At 58.4% G+C, this 10,163-nt stretch overlaps 1 protein-coding gene across 1 annotated transcript; it reads right to left on the bottom strand.

Annotated features, from left to right (window-relative positions):
- Positions 1 to 235: 235 nt before the first annotated feature.
- Positions 236 to 7,459, bottom strand: LOC103345627 (trehalase-like). Its single transcript, XM_017338656.3, has 5 exons — positions 7,262 to 7,459; positions 6,887 to 6,998; positions 6,532 to 6,644; positions 646 to 696; positions 236 to 429 (listed from the first exon to the last, which is right to left on the bottom strand). The coding sequence occupies exons 1-5, from the start codon at positions 7,430 to 7,432 to the stop codon at positions 289 to 291; spliced, it is 588 nt and encodes a 195-aa protein (XP_017194145.3). The 5' UTR covers positions 7,433 to 7,459; the 3' UTR covers positions 236 to 288.
- Between the last annotated feature and the right edge of the window lie 2,704 nt (positions 7,460 to 10,163).

Raw genomic sequence — 10,163 nt, 5'->3', positions numbered from 1 at the left:
TCCTCCCCAGCCCTGGGCCCTCGGCCGCCAGGCCGGGTTGTGGGGTCTCAGTATTTGTGTGTCTGCGGAACAATAAAGCATTTGAGCTAGGTGTGTGTGTGAAGCCGGGTGGGTGGGGGCCCGGACCCCCCCCCCAGTGGGAGGTCCAAACAGGGACCCCGGCCCACCGTGACCTCCAGGTCCCTGCTCTGTCAGACAGGCTGGGAGGCGGCACGGCAGAAATAGACAGGAAAAGGCGGGGCCGGTGAGAGGTTTAATGAACAGAGGTGCAGGGAGGCCGCCCTGTGGTCACCGTGTTAGGAAGCTGAGCAGGAGGGCAGCGGCCAGGCAGTGGGGCTCCAGGAGCGCCAGCTGGGTCCCCGAGCTCAGCCGGTCACCATAGCGGTCCAGGAGCATCAGGGCGACTCCGTTGGTCCAGCCAAACCCCTCCTGGAGAGAGGGGAGGCTGGTGGAGCCACAGCTGTGAGGCACCCGCAAGCCCGGATCTGGGGGTGTGGGGGCTCCTCTACTCGGGGCCCAGGGCCCTGGCCCCACCCGCCCCAGGGAACCAAGGAGCACTCAGCTGCTCCCCGGGACCCCCATGCAGGTGAGCACCCTGCGGCCTGGAGGGTCCCGTCAGTGGTGGGGACAGCACGGCCCACTCACCTGCACTTCATACTCCCCTCCGCCACCCGGCTGTGCATTGCTGATGTCATACTGGGGACAAGAGGTCGGGTGAAAGGTCAGGCACTGGTCCTACCCCACCAAGTCCGCCCTAGGGGAGAAGTGGTTCTGGACACAGCCCCGGCCCCTGCAGTGCCCAGATGTGGCCACTGGGTGCCGCCACTGTCCTGGCTGCGCTGACACTTCCCAGAGGGTTGAGACCATACTCCTGAGACACAGTCCCCATCGCCTGGATCCTGAATTCTAAAATCCCCCAAATTCAAAGTCTCCAACGTCTGAAATCGAATGTTGAAATCCTCAAAGCTGGAATCTCGTACACAAGAGAGTGAGACAGCTCAGTCTGGGAGAGGAACTGGCCGTGCACTGCGGCAGTGTTGAAAATTCAGCTTAAAATGCGTCACCTGGTGGCAGGCCTCTGGCTCCGCGGTTAGGCCCACCCTGTGGTGTCTGCACCCCACACTGGAGTGCCCGGGTTCAAGTCCCAGCTCTGCACATCATGGTTCAGGCACTTTCTCCATATGTCAAAAAAAAAATTTTTTTTTGGACAGGTAGAGTTAGACCATGAGAGACAGAGAGAGACAGAGAGAAAGGTCTTCCTTCCATTGGTTCACCCCCCTAATGGCCGCCACGGCCGGTGTGCTGCACCGATCCAAAGCCAGGAGCCAGGTACTTCTCCTGGTCTCCCATGCAGGTGCAGGGCCCAAGCACTTGGGCCATCCTCCACTGCCTTCCCGGGCCACAACAGAGAGCTGGACTGGAAGAGGAGCAACCCAGACAGAATCCAGTGCCCCAACCGGGACTAGAACCCGGGGTGCCGGCGCCCCAGGCGGAGGATTAGCCAAGTGAGCCACGGTGCTGGCCCCCTTTTTTTTTAAATTAAGATTTATTTATTTATTTGAAAGTCAGAGTTACAGAGAAGAGAGGGAGGTACAGAGATCTTCCAACCCTGGTTTACTCTTCAAATGGCCTCAATGGCTGGCACTGGGCCAGGCTAAAGCCAAGAACCTGGAACTCCATCTGGGTCTCCCACGTTGGTGCAGGGGCCCAAGCACTTGAGTCATCTGCTACTTTCCCAGGTGCATTAGCAGGGAGCTGGATCGGAAGTAGAGCAGCCAGGACTCGAACCAGCACTCACATGGGATGCCAGTGTTGTAGGCAGCAACTTAACCCACTGCACCACAGCACCCGCCCCCAGATTTTTATTTTTTCCTTCTTTCTTCTTTAAGCTTTCCTCTATTTCAGCATTATTTTAACAACTCCTCATGCTACACATTTCAGTTTTTCATAATTTCTGTTTTAAGATTTATAATTAATTTTTTAACACAAAGAGATCTCCCATCTGCCTGTTCGTTGCCCAGGTGCGTGCAACAGCCAGACCTAAGCCAGGGATGAGGGACGCAATCGGGGTCTCCCGCATGGGTGGCAGGGACCCAAGCACTTGGGCCGTCTCTGCTGCCTCCCAGGGTGCGCATTAGCAGGAAGCCGGAGTCAGGAGCAGAGCTGGGAAGCAGACGTCCCAGTCACCGTCCTAACCCGTGCACCAAAAGCCTGTGACTTCACATCATTTCAATACGAGAGGTATAAACTGGGCAAACTTTGAGAGCTGTCATTCACTTAATGCATCTTTAACAAATGTGGCTCCACGACAGCGTGTCGTCACAACGTTGACTTCCTGTGTGTGCAGAAAAACCTGGAAACTTCCTAATACCAAAGAGATGGCCTTTCCTGTACACCTGTATTTATGAAAGACAGAGTTCTCCAGATCCGAGCTCTCCTGAATCACTTATTTATTTGAAAGGCTGAGTGACAGAGAGAGAGAGAGAAAGAGAGAGAGAGAGAGAGAAATTGATTGTCTACTTGCTGGTTCACCTTCCAGATGTGCATGACAGCCAGGGCTGGGCCGGGGGAAGCCAGGAACACCGTCCGGGTCTCCCACGTGGGTGGCAGGGACCCGAGCACTTGAGCCATCCCTGCTGCCTCCCAGCACGTACCTTAGCAGGAAGCTGGACAGGAAGCGGAGTAGCCAGGGCGGGGCCCAAGTGCTGTGCCCACCACTCAGCCCTGCGACTCAGCGCTTCAGGTGACTCCAGTACAGTGGTAGCACCACCACCCTTTCTGGTCCACCTGTCCAAGGACCTGGGTTGTCCCTCACAGATCTCCCAGGACGGCAGTTACGAAGCGGAGGGCACAGTTACCAGCCACGGCGACATGTGTTGTGCAGTTTGCTTTCTGCCCTGTTCTGGACGCACACGGTCCACCTGCTGCTATCAGATCCGGAGCCGCCGCTGTTAGCGCACCTGAGGCACAGGTGTGTGTGCGAGTAGTGCCTATTTTATTATGTCAAGTGGTCTACAACATGTTCTAAGTTTCCCAGATAAATCCCCTTTTACAAATGTAAGCGAATGCCTTTTCAATAATTTTTATTTATTGTTTCCAGAGCTAACTTTTCAGGATTTTGATCTTTGGGCATTTCAGTGTTCAGGATGATGGCACAAACTCTTGCCTTCCTCATCCGAGGAGGGGGCCTGGTGGGACTTCCCCCGTCTTATACGAATGTTATTAAGAGGGTGGGGACTTAATCCTTCTGTGATAGTTAGGGTAGGGTCATTAGGGCAGAGCCCCCAAGGCTCAATCCTGGTAGCTTCATAAGGAGGGAGAGAGACCAGACACTTGCCCCCTGCCCATGTTGCTCTGAGGCTCGGCCAGCACTGTGGCGTGGTGGTTAAGCTGTCACTTGCTGTCGCTCCCCCTCTTCGTGGAGGAACGACACAGGACCCTGCGCTGTTCTTTCGTCTGCTCGGCCCTCCCCGGGTTTGCTGCTGGTTCTTCCCGGGTTGGCTACTATCCCTTCCACCTCCGTGGAAGGGCAGTTCCCCCTGGCCGCATTCCCCACTTCCGCAGGGGAGCGGCACACCGCCGGCCGGTTCTCTCGGGGGCTGCACGGGTTCCCTTAGATGTTCCCCATAGATGTTCCTGGTGCATGCCGTCTCTCTCCTCCTTTGTAGTCCTCCTCCGCCAATCCTAACTCGGCTGCCCACACGCCGAGTACGCTGCTCTCCTCCAATCAGGAGTAGGTCCTACAGTTTATTGGTTGAACTGGAGGCAGCTGCGTAGAAGCTGTTTTCTCCTCTCCCAGCGCCATATTGTGGGAGAGCAGATGCATAGAATAAGTCTTAATTCCAGTAACAATATAGTCCGAGCTGCTCCCCACAGTGGGAGAGCAGATGCATAGAATAAGTCTTAATTCCAGTAACAGTATAGTCCGAGTTGCTCCCCACAGATCCCCCTTTCTTTTTATTTTTTGGCGTTGATACGCGCCTGTCTTCGGTGTCCCGCGGCACACACTCTGCTCTGCTTGCTAGAGTTGCCACAGGTTCTTACAAGTCCTATCAATCAGGCAAACCGAATCCAGGTCCTCTCTTCGCCATGTTGTGAGGAGGTTTTTAGGCGCTGATGCGTGCCTGTGTTCGGTGCCCCGCAGCGCATGCTCTGCTCTGCCTGCAGGGGCTTACAAGCCCTAACAATCAGGCAAACCGAATCCAAGCCTTCTCATTGCCATATTGTGGGGAGGCTTATTGGTGTTGATTCGTGCCTATCTTCGGTGACCTGCAGCTCATACTCTGGTCGAGCTGCTTGCTGGTGCTTACCGCCTTAATCAGGCAGACCGAATCCAAGCTCTCTCATTGCCATGTTGTGGGGTGACTTATTGGTGTTGATAATGTGCCTGTCTTCGGTGACCTGCGGCGCATAAGCTGCTAGCCGCCCGCAGGTGCTCACCACTTCCCTAATCAGGCAGACCGAATCCAAGCTCTCACATTGCAGTGTTGTAGGGAGGCCTCTCTATTTCTCTATTTCTCTATCTCCGGGCATTCCTATTTCTCCCATTTTACTTCTATCTTCCAGCATTCCTATTTCTCTCCTTTTACTTCTAAACTTCTGTTTCTCTTATCCCTGCGGCTTCCCGGCGGCGCTCGCCCCGAGGCTGCTTCTCGTCACCTCGCCCCACAGCAGCTTCTCGGCACCTCGCCCCGCGGCAGCTTCACGGCTCTGCGCGGCTTCCCGGCGCCTCGCCCCGCCGGCGGGTTCCCGGCTCTGCGCGCACGCTCCGCGGTCTCCATGCACTTCGCACCCGCACCACGGCCTCGCGCCAGCCCCGCGTTCCTTATCTATTCACGCCCCGTGCTCTCTCTGCACGCGGCGGCTTCCGCGAGTCACACAGCGTAGCTTACGTCTCAGCCACTAGTATTCAATCCAAGTTCCCCGGACTAACCTGGCGAATTCCAACCTGGCGGCCCACGTCTCTGGTTCCAGATCTTCGCCTCTTGCTCCCTGGGGTGACTTGAAGAATTCCAAGGTGGCTTACGTTTCCGCCTCGGCCTGCACTCGCGGCTTCATCCTCCCTAACATTTTTCTCTACCCGGTATGTTTCCCTAAGTTTTCTTCCAACAATATTCCTCCCTCATTTCTCCTGGCTTCTCCCCACAGTCCGTATCCGAGTCTAAGTTTCTTCTAGGTTTCACTTTCACTTTCAACCTGCAGTCCGTATCTAAGTCTAAGTTTCTTCTTGCTTTCACTTTAAATCCTAACTTCTTTCCCACAGTCCATATCCGAGTCCAAGCCTCCTCCAGGTTTCACTTTCGCTTTCAATCTCCTAGCTTCCCCGCCATAGTCCGCATCCAAGTCTATGAAAGCTTTCACTTTCGCTTTCAATCCTAACTTCTTTCCCACAGTCCATATCCGAGTCTATGCCTAGGCTTTCAATAGCTTCTTCCGGCACCTAGGCTCTTTGCTAGTCTCTCTCTCCGATATTTTCCACTTCTTCCCGTTTCTTCCCTCCTAAGTTTCATATCCGTCCTAAGTTTCCTATCCGAGTCAGGTTTCCTATCCGAGCTAGGTTTCCTATCCGAGTCACGGCACCATTATGTCGCTCCCCCTCTTCGTGGAGGAACGACACAGGACCCTGCGCTGTTCTTTCGTCTGCTCGGCCCTCCCCGGGTTTGCTGCTGGTTCTTCCCGGGTTGGCTACTATCCCTTCCACCTCCGTGGAAGGGCAGTTCCCCCTGGCCGCATTCCCCACTTCCGCAGGGGAGCGGCACACCGCCGGCCGGTTCTCTCGGGGGCTGCACGGGTTCCCTTAGATGTTCCCCATAGATGTTCCTGGTGCATGCCGTCTCTCTCCTCCTTTGTAGTCCTCCTCCGCCAATCCTAACTCGGCTGCCCACACGCCGAGTACGCTGCTCTCCTCCAATCAGGAGTAGGTCCTACAGTTTATTGGTTGAACTGGAGGCAGCTGCGTAGAAGCTGTTTTCTCCTCTCCCAGCGCCATATTGTGGGAGAGCAGATGCATAGAATAAGTCTTAATTCCAGTAACAATATAGTCCGAGCTGCTCCCCACAGTGGGAGAGCAGATGCATAGAATAAGTCTTAATTCCAGTAACAGTATAGTCCGAGTTGCTCCCCACAACTTGCCACGCCAGCATTCCACATCACAGCACTGGTTCCAGTCCCAGCTGCTCCACTTCTGATCCAGCTCCCTGCTAATGCGCTGGGAGGCAGTGGTCGATGGCTCAAGTCCTTGAGCCCCTGCACCCACGTGGGAGACCCAGATGGAGCTCCTGGCTCTTGGCTTAGCCTCAGCTGTTGCAGCCAGCTGGGAAATTAACCACCGAATGGAAGATCTCTCTGTCACTCTCACTCTGCCTTTCAAATAAAACCTAAAGAAAAAGGATGTCCTCACTGGGGGCTGAACAGGGGGCCCGTGAACCTCCACAAATGAGTCAAAATGAACCACTTTTGTTTAAATACTGCTAGCCTGCCTCGGGTGTTTCATTACAGCACTGATCGGTGACTAAGCTGCGGCCAGCTCACCTTCTCATACATGGCTGATCTTTGGGAGTAGACATCAAAGTTGGTCCGGATCCAGTTCTGAGCCAGCTGGAAAGCCACTTCCTGTGTCCGAGCTGAAGGCGACTTGGCCAGGCCTAGACCCCACCCCAGGCAGGACCCTGAATCTCCACAGCTCCAGGCCCCAGCGAGGGAGAGCCCTGGGCCCAGTGCAGGCTGTGGAGGCAGAGGAGGGCTGATCCCACAGGGCGGTGGGAGTGGGGCGTTTGCCAAGTGGGAGGCCAGAACAGACACAGGGGAAGGGGCCTGCCTCCACGGCCCACACCTCCCTAGCACCAGGACAGCCGACCCCCTGCAGCCTGAGGCCGGGCCTCCCTACCTCTGATGACCAGATCCTGAAGGGGGGCCCAGGCATTGGGAAAGTCCCACTGCTGGCCTGTGTTCTGGAGAGAGGTTGGGATTCCATGGCGGTGGTTCAGGATCTGGCTGTCCTAGAAGGTTCCAGGTGTTACTGAGGCTGTGGGTGGGGGCTGCAGGGGGAGCCAGGGTGCAGGTGCAGGACCCTCCTAGACCCCAGATGCACCTTCCCTAGCCACCTCTTCTCAGCTCGCTGCTGCCCCCTGGTGGGAGCCACAGGCTAAGGCCCAGGAGCAGACAGGAGGGAGTGGCTGCCACCTACCAGGCCCCTGCTCCCAAGAGCCAGGAGGGGACAGTGCTGCTCCCTGTGGGCCCGACCCCGCTGCTGTCCCCTCACCTGCAGGTACTGCAGAGCCTTGTCTGCGATGGCAGGGTCAGAGAAGCAGCCGGCCCAGAGTGGAGTGAGGTTGGACGGGTAAAACTCGTGGTTCTTCTTCTGGTTCTCAAGGTCGTAGTCGAACCAAGCGCCCTTGTCCTCGTCCCACAGGAGGGCCGTCAGGGCCGCCATGCGCTGTGCCCGCGGATTTCTGTACTTCGTAGCCTGGGATTCATTCCCTGGGCGGCATTGCCTTCAGCTGGAGCTCACGGAGCCCTGCCCTGGGGCCCTACAGAAACTCCTGGAAAGAAGTCCTCCCCTCTGGCTCCTCCTGACCCAGGCTCTCGCCCCTGCTTGGCTCTCCCTTCCTGAGCCTGTGGGAATGGCAGCCGCTGAGGCTGCTGTGGCCGTGCCCCGTGCCAGCGCCCACCGGAGGGGCTTCCCTCTGCTCGGAGGCTGAGAGAGAGCAGCGCTTTGCATGGCCACCCAGGCCCACCCAGCTGCTCCCCCTGCGTGGCCCCTCTGCCCGCACCACTGCCCAGCTCAGCAGGAACTAACAGGAGCCTGTTTCTGCTGCCCCCCAAAGGATGCCTAAGCTGGCCGGGAACCCCCCCCCCACCTTGAAAGCCAGACCACGGAAACAGAGGGGGCACCAGACAGACCGGATGGCTCCCAGCAGCCTCTCTGGTCCCGCCCTCACCCTGCCCCGCCCCCTTCATCCACATCCGCCTCACCTGGGGAAGGGGTTTTAGCTTTTGGCTTGCCTGGGCCAGAGAGTGGGGTTGGTGGGCTGCTCCTTGGGCCTGGCTTGGTGGTGGCAGCAGGGGTGCAGGGTGGAGGGGGATGGGGCCTGGCACCCCCACACCCAGCCGCACGCAGGTCATCTCGTTGACTGATGCTCCATGGACACCTGGCAGGTGCCGGGCTGAGAGGTGAGACCCTGAGCCAGGCCCAGAGGCCCTGTGCCACAGTCTCAGACATCAGGGCTCCTAGCGGCCTGGCCTTGGCCACACAGAGGCTGTGCCGCAGCGTCCAGGAGTGTTGGGGAGCCCAGGGTGGGTGGGGTACCTTGAGCAGCACAGGCCCCTGGGACTGGACAGGGCCTGGGGCTCGTGTGTGTTTCCCCTGGGGACTCAGGGGGAGTCTGTGATACACACACTGGGAGAAGGAACAGAGCCCCTTCCAGGCCCGGCACCGGCCCGGTGCTGGACCAAACCCTTGGTCGCGCAGCTTCTCCGAAGTCGTCACCGCAAGTGCTCGGGACTAAACCCATGACTACCCCAGGTGCATCCTTAACCCTCGCGTGCCGGTCAGTCACGGACAAGCCCTAACAGCTCAGTCTTCTACCACCCACCAGGCACCTGCCCTGCTCCTCTCTGCCCGGGAGCCCCCTCTCCGAGGCCTGTCCCAGTCCCACCCCAGCCACACGGGCCTTCTTCCTATCCTTTAGAAAAAGGATTGATTTATTTATTTGAAAGGTGGAGTTAGAATCTTCTATCCACTGGTTCGCTCCCCAAGTGACCATGATGGCCAGACCAAAGCCAGGAGCCAGAAACACCATTCAGGACTCCTGCATGGGTTGCCGGGGCCCAAGGACTTGGACCACTTTCCACTGCTTTCCCAGGCATGTTAGCAGGGAGCCAAATTGGCAGTGGAGTAGCTGGGACTCAAACTGGCACCCATGTGGGATGCTGGCATCTTCATAGGCAGTGGCTTAACCTGCTTTGTCATAATGCTGGCCCCAGCCTTCCCACTCCCCGATCAGTGCCCCAGGGCCTTTGCACTCAGTGTCCCCCCCCCCCCCTCGGCCCCACCTCCACTTTACTGAACCAAAGTGAAGGGGTGGGGGAGGGGAGAGCGCCACAGACCCCCTGGGGGCTGAGGGGTGGGCCTTACCCTGGGCCCCCAGGCAGGCAGGGCTGCCTCATCCCTGTTGCTTGGCGATAGAAGCTGAGTCGGCATGGAGGTTAGGGTCAGGCCTCGGCTTGAACCCAGGGGCTCTGGCCAGGCCCGTGGGCGCTCCTCACCCAGGTGAGGCAGTTTGCTGGAACAGGCCAGAGAACAGCCTCAAATAGTTCAAAGAGCAGCGTGGAGGGCAGGTGGGGCAGTGTGCGACATGGCAGCCAGCAGCCTCCTGGAGGGCAGGCCAGCCTCCCGCAGCCCTGTCCTGTCTGGGGCTGGAGGTCCAGTGGGGCCCCCGGTTCACTCTGGCCAAGTCCTTCCTCGTCCAGGGAGCCGCACGAGGCTACAGGGGAGGCTTTGCCCAGGGTGGTTAACTCGGTGGGGGAGGCAGGCTCACCTGGGCAGCCTGGGGCAGGGGAGACCCCGCAGGCAGAGGGGGCCGCAGCAGAGCTCTCCAAGGACCAGAGGAGAGGAGGAGGCAGCTGAGCAGGGGTGAGCGCGGAGGGCAGGCACTGCAGCCCCCAGCCCGGGCCCTGCAGCCCTGCCCCCTCCTCCAGGGCTGGGCCTGAAGCCAGCTAAGGAAGACTCAGCTCCCCTCCCCCGCCCCTACCCAAACCACAGCCACCTGTGGATCAAAAACACCTCTTCACAAGTTTTTTATTTTTGTTTAACTCTCGGTTGTCTCAAAGCTGTGGGCGGGTGGGTGTGGGGCTGAGTCACCGGGGGCTGCGGAGCTGGGAGCCTCTGCACGTCTCCCGTTTCTGCACGTGGCAGCAGTTTTGCAGAAAGGGTGTGGCAGGTGCGTGCGGGCCAGGCGCCCGTGTGCTGCAGCTGCCTGTGGTCGCCTCTGCCCACCCAGGCTACCAGCCTCCTGTTCTCACCTCAACCGCTGCGGCTTCCTCTCCGCCCGTGGGAACAAGGCCTGGGGTCAAGGGCCCCCTCTGGGCCCCCGCACAAGTGGGCATCTCCCTGCTGGGCCACAGCTGTTCGCAGCAAAGCCAGGTGTGAGCAGGTGACCTCT

Source organism: Oryctolagus cuniculus, chromosome 1 (genome assembly GCF_964237555.1).
Source record: "Oryctolagus cuniculus chromosome 1, mOryCun1.1, whole genome shotgun sequence".
NCBI lineage: Eukaryota > Metazoa > Chordata > Mammalia > Lagomorpha > Leporidae > Oryctolagus > Oryctolagus cuniculus.
The sequence above is the reverse complement of the archived record's forward strand: the minus strand, read 5'-3'. Positions and strand labels throughout refer to the sequence as shown.